This window comes from Lycorma delicatula, chromosome 3 (assembly GCF_047948215.1).
Source record: "Lycorma delicatula isolate Av1 chromosome 3, ASM4794821v1, whole genome shotgun sequence".
Lineage (NCBI taxonomy): Eukaryota > Metazoa > Arthropoda > Insecta > Hemiptera > Fulgoridae > Lycorma > Lycorma delicatula.
This window is the reverse complement of record NC_134457.1, coordinates 212,859,139-212,879,138: the sequence shown is the minus strand read 5'-3', so window position 1 is coordinate 212,879,138 and position 20,000 is coordinate 212,859,139. Positions and strand designations below refer to the sequence as shown.

The window sequence follows — 20,000 nt, the reverse complement described above, 5'->3', positions numbered from 1 at the left end:
AATGTTCTCTTATTAGATTTTGTATTTTCTTTTTATATTTTACATTTTTGTTTTCCAGACAACAAAAACACAAAAATGTTTTTCCCCCCACAAAAAAAAAACACAATCAAGTGAAAAAATCTACTATAATGCTGAAAATGTAATAAAATATGCATTAAGAAAATACTGTTTCCTTTACACAGTAGGTTCCTATTGAAGCAGTAATTTTTCCTGAACCTTGTGATTGGTCCATCATGTTAACCAAAGAGTTGTCACAGAAATAAATTAATTAAAGAGAATGTGAATTTAAAGTAATTACCGTATTTAGTAAATACAATTAATTCTTTCTTAAATGAATTACTATAAAAGTAATAACATTAAACTTAAGAAAATTTAGTAATTCATCAAAAAGCTCAATAACAGTGCCTACACAAATGGAACCTAATAAAATGAATTCTCGTAAAATGTAATGTATTCTATAGTAACTGAAAGGCAACAGTAAATAAGATGTATATTTGTACCCTTAAACAAGAAAAAATTTTATATCTAGTAATCTATATCTGTTGAAAACAATAACAAAACAAATATTAAAGTTATAAAAACATGCTATTTTCATAAATCAAATAATTAAATGGAAATATCTATCATCATTTATCACAAACAAACTTCCATACTGAAGCCGTGTTAAATCCGGTATTTTCCAAGCATGTATTTTTTAACAATGGATATTCTGCTACACATTGAAGATGATTTTTAATAATAGTTTCTTTAAATGCATGTCTTCCCGGATCCCCAACAAGGATTAATTTATCTTTTAAACATAGTTTTTTTAACCACGTAAACATTTTAAATCCAAATTCACTGTCATAAAACATGTCACCAACTAATAAACAATCCCATAAATCACATGAACTTCCGACTAGATTATCACTAATTATTTCAACAAACACATTGTTTATATTGCAGTTGATTTCAATGGATACACAAGAAACTGAAACAAGAAAATAAAAATGTTTGATTCAGTTAAATACAAAATAATATATGTACAACTTCAAAGCAAGAATGATTACAATCATACATCAGAAAATCTATCCCATGTTGAAAATCACAAAAAGATAGCTTCAACTATCATTATCAATGATATGAATAAAAATATAAATAAAGTCTTATGTAGTGTAGAGTATAATTATTTTTATTGTGAATTGTAAATTCATACACATGTGAACCTTTATATAAGTTATTGTATGCATAAATGTAGTGATAAGTTACAGTATTAATGATCGAAATAATTCTTAAAGATTGTAGTAGACTAGACTGAGACTAGAACAGGAATGTCGGACTAAAGTGAGAAGCTTGCTTATATACTGTATATGGAACCACTGTAGGAGCCGAGTGCATCTGAAAGGAGCCATGTGAAGTGTAAAGGGCCGGGTGAATTCAACCGAAGCCAAAGATCTTTAAATTTTAAAGTCCAAATTTAAATGAAAATTAATGTAAATAACATGAGTGAAAACTAAGTCCATACACGTAGTCCTTACAAGATATCAAAACAGTAATTTACTTTTATAAATGATGGAGATTTTATACATATGATGAAATGACTAATACAAACACTGAAATACAATTAGTAAATGACACCACATATTAATGCTATTGGCATTATATTATTCTAATTTTTTTAAGCTTGATGATATCACCACATAAGCTTGAAGCTTGTACAAGGGAGATTGAAATGGAATTTTTGTAGCTTATGAAAAAACACCATGCCTGACCGGGATTTGAACCCAGTCAGGCATTATCACAGTACTAACGTCCCAGTAATTATTTACATTAACATTCCCGTTACCTAATATTTAATTTAATAATATGATAATTGTATTTACTAGATCATGTACAACAGAACAAGACAACAAGCTTCAGCTCTTATTTTTTGTAAATTGATAAGGGATTTCTTAATAGTGAGAATTGATGTTACCTGAAATTGTCATAGTGAATTAACAGAACTCCAGATCAAACCCACTGGGTTGGTCTAGTGGTGACTACATCTTCCCAAATCACCTGATTTGGAAGTCGAGAGTTCCAGTGTTCAAGTCCTAGTAAAGGCAGTTACTTTTATACAGATTTGAATACTAGTTTGTGGAAACTGGTGTTCTTTGGTGGTTGGGTTTCAATTAACCACACATCTCGAGAATGATCAAACTAAGACTGTGCAAAACTACACTTGATTAACACTCACACATATCATCCTCACTCATCCTCTAAAGTAATACCTGAACGGTAATTCCCAGAGGCTAAACAGGAAAAAGAAAAGAAAGACCACAAGGAACAAGATTTATTGATTAGAATAACTAATAACTATTGATTAGAATTGACTAGAGTGCTGCAAAAAAAGACTAGAAACAATTTTAGAAGAAAAGAAAATTAACAAGAACACAAATTCAAAAAACTAAATGCAAGTTATTAATTAAAAAATCCATATAAAAAAAAAATATTTATAATTTTTTTTATAGCAGGCAAATTCAATTTAATCTCACGTACCGAAATAGAATCAAAAGAATGATATCCTAAATCCACTACTGACCAACTGTTAGCTGATTAAATAAAAAGAAACTCTTAGAACTTAATTGAGGAATTAAAGAGCTATCAACACTGAAAATCCTATAACACTTATCAATTGTTTTTACTTCACAACAGGAAGAAATGGAATATTTAAAAAAAAAATTTAAATCAAATATTCAAGATGAAAAATTGGGTATTTCAACTATAAGAAAAATGTGTATAACAATAGGGAAACAACCAACAGAAGATCTTAGACATTTATCAAATTCCAAAAAAAGATCAGTATTGCAGACTAAAACTACTGACAATCATTCCAGCTGAATAAAGATGATGGAGAAGAATTTGTAACATACTACAAAAGATACGGCTCACAATGAAACCAAAACAATAATATAGAATAAAGTTTTAATTTTGACCATTAATCACGAACAAGGAATAAGACAACAAATTTAAAAGCAGATGGGTGTGAGGAGCTTTTATGTTGGTGCTATCATAAAGCCTAGCCAAGCTAAAGAATTTCCTATCAAATTACAAAGAGAAGATTACAAGATATGGTTTTATTGTAGCTGTAAAATTAATGACATCTAAAAAAAAGCTGTCAGCTGATTTAATGTAAATCAATAGATTAGACAGAAAATAAATGCAGTTGATATTTTAAAACTGTTTGATAAAGTACACAAGGGTAATATAAAGAATCCTGATTTAAAACACCAATTTAAAGAGCTTTTAAATGTGGGGAACAGATTAAATTTTTCCAGACTCTTGGTATCTTAGACTACCACCACTAAAAACAACAGTTTACATTTGAACTGCAATGGACAAATATCATTGATCTCGGCTACAGTTTGTGGTAAAAGCATCTTACCATTCAATAAAGGAAATCCTTATACACTGAACAATTACTGAATTCTCATTCATTATTGATTGTAAAAGCCTCTTCAGAAATGACAAGAAAGTAACCATCTTCCAGAAATGAATTTTAACAACAGTATCATTCACCTTACTCCCACCTCAATTGGTATCAAACAGTTCACTGATAATGGTCATTTATGAATAAACACTTATATATAATGATGAATCAGTGAGGTTCACTTATATACAATGATGAATAAACAGGTTGGAGTTCAACAGTTTAGGCTCATGTGATAGATCAATCACATACTCTATGGAATATGTTTGTAAGAGCATAACTCTGGATGGACCATACTAAAACACGCAATAGAGATATGAGCACACTTTTTAAATCAGTCTCCCATTCCTTTGCCTCTATTAATACTAATCTTTTATTTATCAAATTAACCTACTTCTCAGCCATCCTGCACATAAATAAAATAACTAAATTGTGTGATAAATAAATGTAATTTTATTCATTATAACATTCATATGTTAATATTCAGCAGTTAAAAAATGAGGAAGTTGCCCCAGATTCCTTTTATTTATCTGAAACTGATCTGAAGACAATGAAATTAACACATCCTACAACAATGTTATATTCCTTTACAATGTAATATTACTTTTCAAGAAAGAGAATTATAAGGATAGCAAGATAAAGTTATATGGAATGGCAATACATTAGTATCACATCATTAAACAATTCAATACATTCAAAGCTTTCAAATCACTAAGGCCAACAGCATGGATATTTAATTAGCTGCCTTCGTTATCAATGATCTATAAATTCTAATATAATGTATTCATCAATCTCCTTCAGTTTCTGTACCAGAACTCTACCTCAGTTTCTCTGTGATAATTCAGATACATAAATTAATCTTTTTTTATCATAATTTTAGTTGTTGGAGACTTCAACATTAATTTTCTAAAGGATATATTTTATTTTACTGAAATTAATCTTTTTAAGATTCATAATATTCTTCTATACTGTTAAATTATATGTAAATTCTATTATAAATAAACCACCTAGTACAGAATATTGAGATAAGACATCTTACCTTAATTTTTCATGAAAGTACTTTTGTTGGATCCTGCATTCTCAGTCAAGATTGAAGTAATTCCATTATTGCATAATAAAAATACAAATATAATGAAAATTCCATATTAATTTAAATGAGTGCTGCTGTCTGTTGTAGTTTTTATAAGACTGTCTCCCTCAAACACTGTCTGATGGTTTTTCAAATTGAAAATTTTTTGTATCAATATATTTAATTTTATTTTACTTTATTAATTTATAATATTTCTGGTATTCTAATATTTCTAAACTTCACAGATGTGTGATGTTTACTTAATATCTTTATTAATTTCTATTATTTATAAATCTGTGTTACTATCGCAAATAGAATTTTATTGTTTAGTAGATAATCTGCCAAATTAGATAAACATAATTTTATTTTTTTTTGTAATTTCTATAGTGTTAAAGAAATCTAGTTTTAAATCATCTATTTGTTTTTCCTAAATAAATACCATCACAATCATTGCATTTAATTTTATAAATTCAACACAGATTGTTTATTTTATTATTATTATCTCGAACTTGTGTCTTACTCTTCAAGTCACTTGTTAGAAGCCAGCTTGAATATTCCACCTCAACCTGGAATTTTCGAAGAGACTATACATCGAATAACATTGAATCCATTCAGAACAACTTTCTACCTTGGCTGACTCACAAATTTAAACTTCACCAACTTGGCAAACAACAGCTTCAATTACTACTTAATTTACCATCTCTTGTATGTCGAAGAGAATACTTTGATTTACTGTTTTTTCATAAAGCATTATACGGGTGTAATCCTACAGAAAACTAAATACAGTTACGTATACCCGGACGCAATATTCGAAACTTTTGCCCTCTTGCATACTCTACACAACTTATCTCACCCACAGAGAGATGAATCAACTGCTGTTAACAAATATGATAAAATTGACTTTTTTCAACCGAGGAAGAATTTTGTTTTTGAACTGAGTAGGTTTTACTCCAATATAGTATAGATATTATCTATAAAAACCCATAATACTGGATTACTACAGAACTTCACTAACCCGCTTCTGCTTGACCGTAGTTAAGTTATTTAAATTAAAACAATTTTCTATTAATAAATAAATTAATATTATTATAATTAAAATCAATGATATTGTATAACAATGATGTAAATTTTCTTTTGTGTCTATTTTACCTGCACATATATATATATATATATATATATATATATATATATATATATATATATGTGCAGGTAAAATTATATATATATATATATATATATATTGACAGTGCTGTGTAAGTAACTGAAATACTAATTAAATGTAATTGGATGAAGGTGATAAGATGTAAATTTTTGAATTTATAACTAATGTTATTATTGTTATTAAACTATATTATTTAAATTTTTTCCTGAATTATGTGTATTTTTAATTATGTGTACATGTTTATCTGTAATCTTGTATTTATACAAAGACATATAATAATATAATTGTGTAACATAATTAAAACACCAGTATTACTCTTATTTTTATGAACTAATAATTATATGAACTATGATTATGAACCAATGACTAATAATTATTAGTCATTAAATTTTTTATTTTTAATTTATATAATTTATATATTATATATATAATTTTTTATGTGCTATTGTGTAATATACAAAGGCTGTTAGCTGTCCTATTGCACATAAAATACAAACAAATAAATAAATAAATTATTATTATTATTAATTGATCTTTTAAATATTCTATTATGTAGTTATTAGGTTTATATGGTGGTTTAAATATCTTCTGAAGAAATAAATATTTAGGAGACAGTGTAATAAAAACTGCAACAGATAGCAGCAGTCATTTAAATTAATAGGTAATTTTCATTATTTTAGTATTTTTATTTTTGAATTTTTATTATGCAATTAACAGAATTATTTAAATCACGACCGAGGATGAGCAAAATACTTTCATGAAAAATTAAGGTAAGATATGTCTTATCTCAATATTCTGTACTAGGTGATTTATTTAATAGAATTTATATATATATAATATGTACCATAACTGACTAATAATGACAGATAGTAAAATTGAGTTGCTAATTAACAGTTTTAAAAATCAAATATTGTGAAAATACTATGATAAAAACTCATTTAATTATCAAGAAATTTATTTATATTTTTAAAAATTCATCAAGGCTTGAATTTTATGCTACATTTTTTTTATATGCAGTTTCTAATCTATAAAACATCTTTATTTTTATTTTTCTTTAGTATAGCATCTATTTTAATAAAACCTTATAGAAACAAAAATATTATTCATTAAATTTTCTGTAAACATTAAAATTGCTAAAAAATGGTTTAAGTCATTTTACTGACCATTTAATTTAAAATGTTTTGAGTACAAATCAAACAATAAACTGAAAGTTGATTTAGACTAAGCGGCAAGCACACACAGTGTTGTGTCTACACAGATACAAAAACTAATAATTTATAAAAAGAAATTCATATAATTTTTATTTTGTAAAGAGTAATCACAGATCATGTGAATTTATCATGATACACCTACTTATCATGTACTCTAATTACATCATGTAATATCAACCAGATCAAGTATAAGAGCTATAATAATATTTATCTACAAATATTATCTATAGTATGAATGATGTATGATGTTTGAGTTATAAATATAATTGATAATTTATAATATTATCTCCCCCATGATGAAAAATAAACTTTTTTTATTTAAAAAAATTAATAATTGCAAAATTTAATTTCTTTATAGCTCAAGTACTTAATACCTAATCAGAAATAATTTCACAAAAAGGTGTTTTTTTAGCAGTTTTAGTACAATACGTTCTAAAGCCAAACTTTTAATATTTCATCAGTCAGTATTTAAGGTTTAAAAGTACTATGAATTTCCAAAAAGCACAGTAACAATTATAATTAAACATAGATTACACAAAAACAAAATAGTATGAATTTTCTCTTTTTTGAACTTTTTATTATTTAATAGTAATTAATTAGAAAGCAATTAATTCATATTATCACTGACATATACTACCCAAATTATGGAAAAAACACTCATATAAGCAATTCACTGAATAGAGGATTTTTTTAAATAAAATACATTCTCCTCCTTTTTGATATATCTATATTAAATATTTAAAAATAAATCCAGAATGACTTTTTTAAAAATTGTAAAAGTTATTTAAAGTAAAATATATGAATGCTAGAATTATAAAGTTCATTATCTCATTTCATATTAATGGTGATTGAATTGATTATTTACAAGTTATTAATACCATTATAATCCCTTTTCAAACTCTAATCCTTTAATATCACAGACTGATTTAAATAGATCAATAAGATTTCTGTATCGACTATTTCATTAACAGTGTGTATCACAGTATTTTGTTGTTCTATATGATGGCAAAAGTTATCTATACAAAACTTTCTCATATAATGTTCTAAATGGGATACAATAATTCCTCATAATTCATGAATTTATGTTTATTGCCACCCATAAAATATGGCTATATAAAAAATAAAATATAATTAATTGAAATTGATTTTACAATTTTTTTTCTTCTTGTTTTGATGTTTTACATTTTTATTAAAATCTTAAGCTCTATACAGTTATTTTAATGAAGAATATGAAAGAGATGAAATGACAGAAGAAGAAAACCCCTAAACCTTGTCAGGGTTAATAAAATTAATCAAATCTGGGAACAGCTGATATATAAGCTCAATTTGCTAACCATTCATTATACCAACTGGCCAGCCATAATCATTATAAAAACAGTCATAATTAATGATGAAAATATGATTGACCACATGTTATTTTGTTCATAATCGGTATTTTAGATATTGGAACATCTGCTAATGTACATCAGAATCGTTCAACATAAAAATTTAAAACCAACAGAAAAAAAATTGCAAGAATTAGAAACACAAAATTCCAGTACAAATGAAACTAATTTTTTTTCATTTTTCAAATAAAATGAAATCAGTATAGATGCAGATGATTCACATAAATGTTACTTTAAATGAATTCTTTGAGTGAAGTTTGTGTTCAGTGAACCAACTACCTGATAATATTTAACCTGATAATTAAATTTAATGAATCTGAAAATTTAAGATGATTGCTTGAAATGGCAATGACTCTAACCATATAAAGAAACAGAAATGTAAAAGATATTTTTTTTTTAAGAAGCACACTTTAGGTAAACTAGATAACCACCTCTTTACGTTCAATGAACCTGAAATTTTTTTTTTATACGAGAGGAGTAACAAAATAATTTATGTTACATCCAATAAAAGTGGAGTGCCTTTTAAATAAAAACAGATTCAACTAGTTGTTTACTTTCAAAAGATGGCAAGATGTGTTCATTAGTAAACAGTGTAACAAAATAAATTAAAGGAAGTTCCATAATTTCTTTTACAAATCAAAACAACTTGGTTACTGTTTTATTATTATTTTTTTTTTAGTAACGCTGAAATAAATGCTTGCAACACACTAACATACCTAAAACAAACAACCTCACATAAAGGACACACATAATTAACCATAAACAATGTTTCTTTATAATGCAAATTGGACTCTTTCTACTGTGTCTTTTTACACTGCTACTGCTCCTAACATCCTTCATATTCTAAATATATACTGTAAAAGAGGACCAGATCTTATACATAAATTGAACATTATGAAATATTTCAATATACAAAAACAGATAAAAATTATTATATTAAATAAAAAGACATAAATTTTCACTGCATTCTAAATACTTATTGAGCCAATATAAAAAAAAAAACTCCTAAAATAATATCGGAATGAGAACATCAGAACGCTCAGTGAAGATTATCATAAAAGCAATAGAAATTTTATATTTGAGTTTTAAGAACTCCTGTGATTAAATTTGGTCCAATTTAAAATTTAAAAATTTAACATTTAAAATTTTTATTTAATTAATGTACAATTGTCTTCCTCTTGACTGATCTCAATTTAACTGGCCATCAGTTACTGTTGTTCATGGCAGCAGAGTTTTTTCTTACTATATTCTAGTATAATTTCAAAATCAACTTATTTTGAGCACAAAACAATGAAACGGAAATTAAATTATTTTATGATGGCCAATCCTGGAGTTTGTTGTATTGTAATCATAGACAACTGAAACATGAACACTGCTCAGTGACATTCATTTTGTTAGGTGACTGATTAAGTTTTTTTGTCATTTGTTTAATAATGTGCAGTTTGACAGTGAACTGATTTCATTGAAATTGTTCATTTCATTTTCTATTTTTGTTACCAATTTTTATTACAGTCAATATTCTTTCTAAGTTGTTATAAATTTTAATATTTAAATTTATCAAAATGAATGGCATAAACTTTTATCGTTCTTTCCACGGAACAAAAATTGAAAATATCAGAACATATTTATAAAGGTGAAGCAAGAAAATATGTTCGTGACAATTTAAATGTGACATGGTGAATGACTAGTGACAATTACATAAACTATTTTGTAAACAAATTATTTTATTTAATCTTTTAAATTAATATAGTAAATAAGAATACTGCAGACTATATTTTAAAAATATTGCTTATTACAATATTACCTTGATACAACGTCCTACGTAATTTACACTAATGCATTTTTGGACTAACTGGGCAATTTATTAAGTGATGGCTGAGTGAGTGTTCAGCTGTATAAAATCAAAATTTTTTTCATTTAATAACCTTATTTTCTTTCCTCATTAAGTATCCATATAAATTACATATCTGTCAATGCTGGGTCCACCTGTGATCCAATTCAAATACATTTGATAGTTGGTAAATAAATTTTTATTTCAAGGAGAATAACAAAAAAGCAAAAATACCTGTAGGCATTTTCAGGGACCGTCCTTCCAAACCAGGAATATCATAAAATGCCCAATTAGTATCTGACGTGTGTACAAAGTAATGTTTCATATTCCCTCTGTAATCTATGAACTACAAAAGTCAGTATACTATTATAGTAAGTCAGTAATGGAGAAAAAAATACCTTACATCATTAAAAGTGTTTACATTTTGAATATGTTGAAACAAACAATAGGAAATGCAACAGTAGAATTAATTATCATAACAAAAATGAAAATAGTAAATATGTGCAATTAGATTACAATAATTAAGATGTTTACAGAAATGTCTATTTTAAAAAATAAAGTGATTTATTCAAAATGTTACAGTTTAATGATAATTTTGACAGGTATCTGAATTATAAATACCTTTATTTTTATACCAATTACTGTAAATAATAGACTCTAAATACATATGCATATGAAAAAATTAACCAAATACTATATTTATCAACCACTTTGCCATAATTCACCTAATTGGCAGATTTAAAAAAAAAATGGATTTACTGCTTATAAGATTCAGTTGACATAATAATTAAAGTCTTCAAATCATAGGTAGCAGTGCACATATATTGATTCTTGGAAAGGGAGCAGTTAATAATTTTTACAAGAAAATAATTTTCAGCAGCAAAATTTATTTTTATGTCACAGATAAATTAAAAAGCAAACTGTTTCATCTATACTAACAAAACTCCAAGACGAAGCCACAAGCAGATGATTCATTTGCAATGTGTCACTGTTTAGTGCAGTTCATGGACTGTAGGCGTAACTGGATTCTACTTTTTTTTTGAAAATGAAGTCAGCCAAATAATTATATTGAATGGCCAACACATAATCATAAATAACTTTTTATAGCCAGAATTGGTCAGTATGAATTTGGATAACATTTGATTCGAACAAGATGATGTGATATATTACATTGTCAAAGTAAAGACTATCGTGAACAAAGTTCTGGCAGAATTTTGCCAAACAGTATGCTCAAAGTATAACAGTTATACATGAGCTCAAAAATAAGGTTTATACCTATTTATGAAATTTAATCAGCGTTATGTTCAGACATCATTAGAAATTTTAATACAATTATGACTATTTGTTTATAAACACCAAAGCATCTTTAGATGATCATAGTGACCATTTATATTATAATATTTTTCACACATAATTATAATCAGCAATATTATTAGTTGAAATAAAGATGCTTAGATATCTCTAAATTTAAGTAAACATAATTTTAAATTATTTATTTGCTTTTTAACAATGCTGTGACAAACATTGCTGTTGCAAGTATGTAACAGTGAAAACAATTTCGGAAATGTTAAAGTAAACATTATATTGCCTACACATTTTACTGCCTTTTCTTTTTAAAAAAAGTTAGAGTGAAATTGGATAATTTATAAGTTTAAAAAAAAAATTAACATCTTAATTATGATAGTCTAGAAATAAAGATATCTAAGTCAAATACTGTTAATGTACACTTTGGTATTATAGACAGCATCAATAGAATCTATGTATGCTTTGTTGTTATAGACAGCATAGAATCTTCCCTTCACTCTGCAACACTATCCATAAAAAAGGACAGTCTGTGGGTTTGTTGTATGTCCTCACATTTTTATTTTAGCTGCTACTAGCGTAGAGTGAACCAATACTGGTGCATCGAGCGGCTGTGTGCAGTGAACAAACATTCATTCATTCAAATAATTTATACTTCTCAAACGATTCACTCATTCAAATGACTTATACTTCTTGATACGAACAATTTATCAAAAATTATATTTGTGTTTTGGGTATAAAAAAGGAAACATTAGGGTAAGAGCCGTGTTAAAAAAATTACAACTTAAGAAACAGCTAAAAATGTTCAGGATTTTGAAGCTTTTCATTGTAAAAGTTTTTATTGTTGTTAGTACATTAAATTTATGAACATTATTTAGTTCCAATCGGCAAAAAATTTAACAAAATCATGATAATGAAACATAAATCATGAAACATTTTCATAGTGGGTCGTAGGCCATCCTTTTTCCTAATATTATATAATGTTTAAACTAAACAAACAAATATGTACATTTAATATGAATGTACCGTAAGTCTAAGTTTGGAAGCAAAGTTAATGTTCAGTAGTTAATTTTTCTTACTTCTGTACATGTTTTGTGTCAGTGAAAGGGACAAGTGGGAAGTTTATAAGATGTAGAGGGGAATGAAACAAACTTCTCCTGCCTAGAGAAAGTCACAGGCACCCACACATTCAGACAAGCACACGATTATTTCACCCCATTCTGGTGATGTAACAGTACAGTTCCCATATCCGCACCTAAAATATCTCTTCCAACCTATCCAAAATCTATGCTTGCATTAACTTGGAGTTACTGTATATATTTTTAGAGAAATGTAAACAAATTTTCCTTACCAAACAATAATTCTTTTCAATCCTTTTTATTTATTTACAACTGATTTATATAGACTCATCTGTAAATTATAATGTTAAATTGAAAGTAAATTAGTAACTTTATGAAAGAAGGAAGCAAAATTTTAAAATGAAGAATCTGACTGCCAGAGCAGTTGTGGTAGGGAAAGTGTGGGAGGAATGCTAGCCATGTCAAGATCTATGATACGGATAACATAGTATGAGAAATGCAGAAACAATACTAGAGAGCAATGGTAAATATGTGTTGGAAGTTATCTGTCTCAGGATATAGAATAATTTAGAGGGAAATAGAATTAGAATGTTAGAAGATATAGTAGATCAAAATCAATTTAGTTTAAGGAAAGGCATGGAAACAAGAGAAGGGATTGAAATATAAGAAAAGAGGAATCATTTACAATTATTAGTAGAATAAGGTAGCTGTAATAAAAAGTGAAATTAGGAATAGCAAGCTGCAGTATCAAAATGAAGAAAACGAATGTAGCCTGCCCCTTTGATTTTAAATCTTTAAATGGAAGAATCAATTATTAACTCTATTTGAAGAAATAAAGAATTTACAAGGATACAAAAAAAGAGGTCAGGATAGAGAAAGGTGATGAAAAAGATTTCATTGAAACCTGCCTGAAGACAAATTCACCATTGATGATAATGATATGATTTTAGTGAAAGGATGTACGGACCATACATTTAAAAAGAAGTGCTAAACTCAATCATTAAGTGGTATATGTAATTTTTTTATTAATTTGGTAGAAAAAGAATGTTAATCTTTACAGTTTTTTTTTTTTAAATTACTTCCCTTTAGGTATAATTAAAATTTTAGTGATGAATATATATTTAAAAGAGTTTCTGCAATGTAAAACCAGGACCACAGATTCTTGTTCAAAGGACTCACTTTCTACAAGATATTAAAATATATAATTTAACAATTTCCTGTCCATTATAATAGGCAATAATGTTAATTTAAGCCGAACCAATGTACATTAACATTACACAAAAATGACTGAAAATAATAACATATTTTCAGTCATTTTTGTGACCATCCACAATGAATGCTATTTCTGTTTTCAGACTGATATCAGTCAATGATACTAGTACTACTAGTCAATGATACTGTGGTTTATTTTAATTAGACATGTGTTAAGAATATGGGAATGTGGCTGAAAAGTGTACATGAGCTGAATTATGTCTGTTTATTGAGTATGTCACTGTTATGTGTTTTTGTGTGTATATAACTCAAAACATTAGAATATGTTAAGATATGATCCTATTTCATGCAATTATACGATAAATTAAAAATTTTAATTCAGAAAGATGACTGAAAATATTTTAAAATAAGTTTTTAAAAGGATTTTATTAAGCATTTTGGTTCATCTTTTTATTAATAAAAATTTTAATTTTAAATAAATAATTTAATTATAAAATTAAAATAATCTGTAAGTAGCTAACCATAATCAATATCATTTGCAGTAACGTTTATAGCACCACTCATCGCTGCTGATATTGCACAAGCCCCACTACCACTTCCAACATCCAAAACTCTTTTACCAGCGACTAGTTCCTTATTATCCAATACATACCTAAGAAAAATTAATAACTGTAATTAGAAGACAGCAGAAGTATCAACACATGTAAGATGAGAATTGTAAACAGAGAAAGTGTTGCATGTGAAAATTATACAATCACAATATACATCTTTTTTTCCTTGAACATGTTCAGCTTTTATTCACAATCTGAAATGAATAATCAATGTCTTCTTTTCATTTAATTGAATAGTTTTAAAAAAAAATAAATTATTTTTACCTCATCCTAATTAAATGATCATAATTAATAAATGAATTAGAATTTTTTAAGTTTGTAGCAAGTTATTACAACAATTTATCAATGTGACTTTATAAACTGATATTCTTACCATAAACCAAAGAAATAAACATCTTCTACGAGTATTATGAAGGAAGCCAGAATCCCTCACCCATATTGTAGAAACTTTCTCACAGGATCACGATGTCAATCAGTGAAAGCTACTTTATTTTTTTCTGTATTTACCAATATGTTTAATCCATCTTGTGTTCTAAGTACGCACTATTTAATAAAAATTATAAAATACATAATAAGTAGGTAAATATAAAATAGGTATTAAAGAAATAAGTAATATATGCAATACTTCACCTATTTGTAAACAGAAATAAACTAGATAAGTATAGGAGATGTCAAATCATAACTGAGATGGCATTGTAAAACTTTTTTTGGCAGTTTAAATAGATTTATTTATAAAATAGTTTTTGGTAAGAAAGTTAAAGACACTCCATGAGTTTGCTATCACATAATTATCACCAATGAATTTTAATTTAAGAAACGTTCAGTTTTTTTAACGTAGTATTTAGAGAAAAACATTCTTTTTCTTTCTTTCTTTCATTTGAATTAAATCAATTCATTCTTGCAGGAAGGCACATAATCCTATTTCTTTTTAAGTAAAATTTTAAATAGATATACCGAAACAAGATCTCTCAAACACTGGATATGGAATTTCTATGCAATCATAACACTCTTCTCATTTCATATACAAGGAAATAGAAAGTACAACAAATAAAATGTATTAATAAGATAACTCACAGCAGTCCTTTCTTCATTTTATTTTAATGATGATGACAAGCTTGGATGGAGATTTATAAAGATGTATCAAAGCCACATGATTTGTGGCACATTAGTACACATGATTTGTCTTGGTCATAAATGAAATCAATTTCATTGTCCCACAAGAATTTATCCAATAATTTCATATTTGAGATTACCTAATTATCCAATCATTTCATACCATGTATGGAAAATTCTACTCTGATTAATGAGAATGCTATTCAAGCAATTAGAATGCTTGATGAAATATTAACCATTTTCAGTTGTTATGTATTTTATTGAATTAAATCCTCAATGAACACAACATTATCATGTACATAGTTATACATGTTGATGTAAAACTGCTAATATATACCATAATATTGTATATAAGTATGTACAATTATTTCTTTGACTAGCATTATATACTAGTTGAGCAAAATAATTTGCTGAATTATTTTCTTATTATATTATCAAAGTGTCATCAACATTTTATTTTTATTTATCACATATCTCATATTATTAATTATTTTAATTAAAATTATCAACATCTTTAATTTTTTGGGTATTTATAATACTGTTAACTATTGTCTTCCACGTATTACAAAAATAGATATATATATTATACTATTTAAAGGTTAACCCATTATTAAACCTTCTTGCAAACGACAATTGCCACTAAATCTAAAATGATTCTGAACAATTGAGCCTTATAATTTTTTAAACATTATTCTTTAATTTCTTTAATATTATTTCTTTAATATTATTTCTTTAATAATTGATTTTTTTACATTGCTTTATTGAGTATTTTGTTATTTATTTATGTTTTCAGAGCTCATTTTAATGAAATTTTTATGTACATATCCTTAATACAATACAAGAAGGGATGTCATTATTATCCAATTTTTATTTTTATTTGGGTTATTTCTAATACTGACTGTGATGTGTGCTTTAAGTAGTCTCTTTTTTTAATATCTTATACCAAGGGGCATTCAAACAATTCACTAAAGAACAAGGAGGTAATTTTCTTTACAAAGTTTATGAAAGACCAAAAAGAACGAGAGAATTAATGTATAGGTTATTTATACAAATAATTTCATTTTTTATTTCAGTTGTAATAAAAAGGCTAATAATTTTTATTACAATTGAAGTGGATTTTTTAAAACTTCTGTGTTAAATTTATTAGTAGTCTGTTCATACATTTTTATTAGTTTAATAATGAAAAATTAATTAATTTTAGCTTATAATCATCATTTTTATATATTAGTTGGAACATTTACCTCAGCTTCTTTTTACTGTAATCACATTCTTTTATTTAATTTAACAAAAAATAAATTAAATAAAAAATAAACTTAATTGTTTTAGAAGTCTTTTTATATTTTTATATCAGTGTTCTACAAAATTCTGTTTCTTTGGGGTTATATTTTGTGAATGCCTTAATTTTTTATATTGGTTGTCAAATATTTAAAAAATTACCTAGACAATTGTGGTTTAAGTGTATTTTTAAAATGTTAATAAAATTGTTTTCCAGATTGATGTCAGTTTGATTAACCAAAAGTATGACTTATTTTCAACTCAAGAGTTATATATTCATTTTTAGTTTATTTATTTTTATTTATAGTGTTCTTTTGATGCAATACTTTTAATAATCGTTAGCAATCATGTTGCCAATCTTAACTTTGAGAAATGCCATTCAAAATAACTCAGCTTATGTCTGACCACATTTCCTCAAATCACTACACCACGATGTCTTCTTCTTTTAGGTGAAATATGTCTTCCAGGTGAGATATGATGATATCTTCTTCTTCTTCTCCCTAAATTATGAGATACAATATGGTTCTTCTTTCTATTTAAAACAGCTCAAATGCCTTTTTTCACCATATCCAACATACTCTACTCTTCTTCATTCTTTCAAGAACAGTTTTATTCATTATATAATGCCTAACAGACCATCCAAGCTTCCATCTCATACAGAAATACTCTGAAAGTGTTGGTTTTTTAAATAAAAAAATAATAATTTCCAATACTGCTACAGATAAATTTCTAATCAATTCAAAGTATGAAATCTGTAAATGTTAGTAATTTTAAATAAATGTAATGTATTTGATTATTAAATTTGTATTTATCCTTACACAATTTGCCTGTGTTAAGCCTCAACATGTTCAATTTGATATTATGAAAAAGTAGATAATTTTTAATTTATTTATTCTAATTTTTTAAATAATTTGGAACTTTTTGTAAATATGCAGCCTGAAGAAACAGAGATCTGTAAAAATGTTAAATGGAACAAAAAAATGATGAACTGAAAACAGTTAATATTAAAATATAACTTATTATGCTGCCTATGATACAATTTGCTAAGCTATTTTTTATCATTAAACTTAGAAAGTTACAATCATTCAATGGATGCATTTTTGTACTGCTGATTTGCAATTTTGTAAGCTGGATTACCTTCTGATGCAAATAGAACGATATCATCTGCAAATAGAGTAATAACAAAGGATCTGAAATTTGCAAAAGATTATTGATAAATAAAAAGAATCCAGTACATTTCTGTACACCCCACATTCTACAACTTGTAGTGAGAAAATATATTATATTTATATCATATATACTTATATATATGCATGTTTTATTGTAGGTAAGATAAGACTTACCTTCTGATGCAAATAGAACGATATCATCTGCAAATAGAGTAATAACAAAGGATCTGAAATTTGCAAAAGATTATTGATAAATAAAAAGAATCCAGTACATTTCTGTACACCCCACATTCTACAACTTGTAGTGAGAAAATATATTATATTTATATCATATATACTTATATATATGCATGTTTTATTGTAGGTAAGATAAGACTTTAACCAGCCAAGAGTAGAAATAAATCAAATATATTATTAAAGCTACAAAAAAAGAAAGGGATTTTTTTAGTTATATATTAATTAAAATAATTTCAAAATAAATAGAGGTAACTTTGTCAGAAGACAAATTTCAATTGTATTGGCTACCAATAAAAATTCTTAACCTAAGCCATATCTATAAACAGCATCAAAATCCATTGCCAAAATAACCTAGAAAATCAATTTATTATTTCAATCTAGCAATATCAAAGGTATCAACAATTTGTAGTTGTGCAACCGAAGAATCCTTTCAAGCCTGAATACAGTATTTTCAATTATATTTGTAATATACTAATTAATAAATCAAAAGAGAACATTTTTTTAAACAATTCTTTAAATTAAATGAAAAAAATAAAAGTTCCTGAAAAGGAAAACCTGAAATATTACAATGCACATACACACAAATTATCGAGGAAATAAAATAATGGAAAAATTTAATTACTTTAAAATAAATAAAAGTAGAAAAATTAAAATAAGATAAACCTAAAAACTTCAAGAAATACCCTATTATTCAAAAGTAAAGTTGAAAGACAATCATCAAGTTTTTGAGGAAATCAAATAACATCTGTTACATGTTATGATTTGGGCTGGGATGTCAACTGAACATCTCCTTGGTCCTTATTTTTTTGATGGCACAATTAATCAACACAGTGTTCTGAGAATGATTGACAAGTGGTTGCTTACAGAATTAACACCAAAAGGGATCGCTGACATCATTACAATTCAACAAGATGGTGCTCCAGCAAATTTTGCTTTGAATATCTGCAGACGCCTCAATGGAATTTTTCTAAATCGCTGAATCAGACATGGGTCAAAAAAGTTACTGGCTCCATTGCTTAGGCCAGCAAGAAGCCATGACCTCACCACACCTGGAAATGCACTCCAGGTTTTGTAAAAGAAGAGATCAAAAAACACAGATATATCAACAATGAGAAGCTCAAAGACACTGTTCAGTCAGCATTTGAAAAGATCACCCCTGATATGCTTTATGGATGAACAACCGGATAAGGAGGTGCACACAGCTGTGCTTTGAACATGGTGGAACCCACACAGAAATTTTAGATCCGTAGAAGGTAAGATCCTATCCTATTAATTTAATAACTAGTGTACAGGGACTTCCCACCCAACCAATACACACAAGTCAAAAGTCAAAAGAATCAGGCTGCTCTCCTGCCTCTCTTCTCTCTGAAACAGCTAACCTTTCTTTATTTTCTACTCTTGTCATTGCCACCTGATTTTTGTACAGACAGTAAGTCTTTTTTCCTAATATTTCTTCCCCATTATCTTTTAACACTTTCTTCCGTTATATATTAACAAATATCTTCTCCAGATCTACAAATGCCATGTATATGGTTTTATTCTTCTTAAATCTGCCTTCTAAGATCAGACACATGGATCAGAATGTCTCCCATATATTTATGTTCTTCCTTCACTGAATTGGTCTTATTCTATTATACCTTACACAATACTTTTTATTTGCTTATCAATTATCCTCATAAGTATTTCCCATGCACAAAATTTTAGACTGATAACATAATAGTTTTTACATTTATGAACTCTGTAACACAAATATATTGTTTATACTATTTCTTTGTGAATACGGTGAAAAGGTTACAATTATTTTTTTTAAATAAGCACCCGGTATTAAAGAATGGAAAGAAATTCCATTGTTTGAAATAAAAAATTTTTTGATCAAACTATTTGACAACTTTGCTT

The 20,000-nt window shown here is 26.8% G+C and overlaps 1 protein-coding gene across 3 annotated transcripts in view; it reads right to left on the bottom strand.

The window, feature by feature from the left end:
• Positions 1 to 502: 502 nt before the first annotated feature.
• LOC142322412 (electron transfer flavoprotein beta subunit lysine methyltransferase-like) overlaps positions 503 to 20,000 on the bottom strand; it is a 110,088-nt gene continuing 90,590 nt past the window's right edge. For all 3 annotated transcript variants that reach the window (XM_075361468.1, XM_075361469.1, XM_075361467.1), the window contains 2 exons: positions 14,221 to 14,351; positions 503 to 970 (listed from right to left, as the gene is read on the bottom strand). In XM_075361468.1, the coding sequence (XP_075217583.1) occupies positions 627 to 970; positions 14,221 to 14,351 (475 nt within the window). In that variant the 3' untranslated portion in view covers positions 503 to 626. The remainder of the gene's footprint in view (positions 971 to 14,220; positions 14,352 to 20,000) is intronic.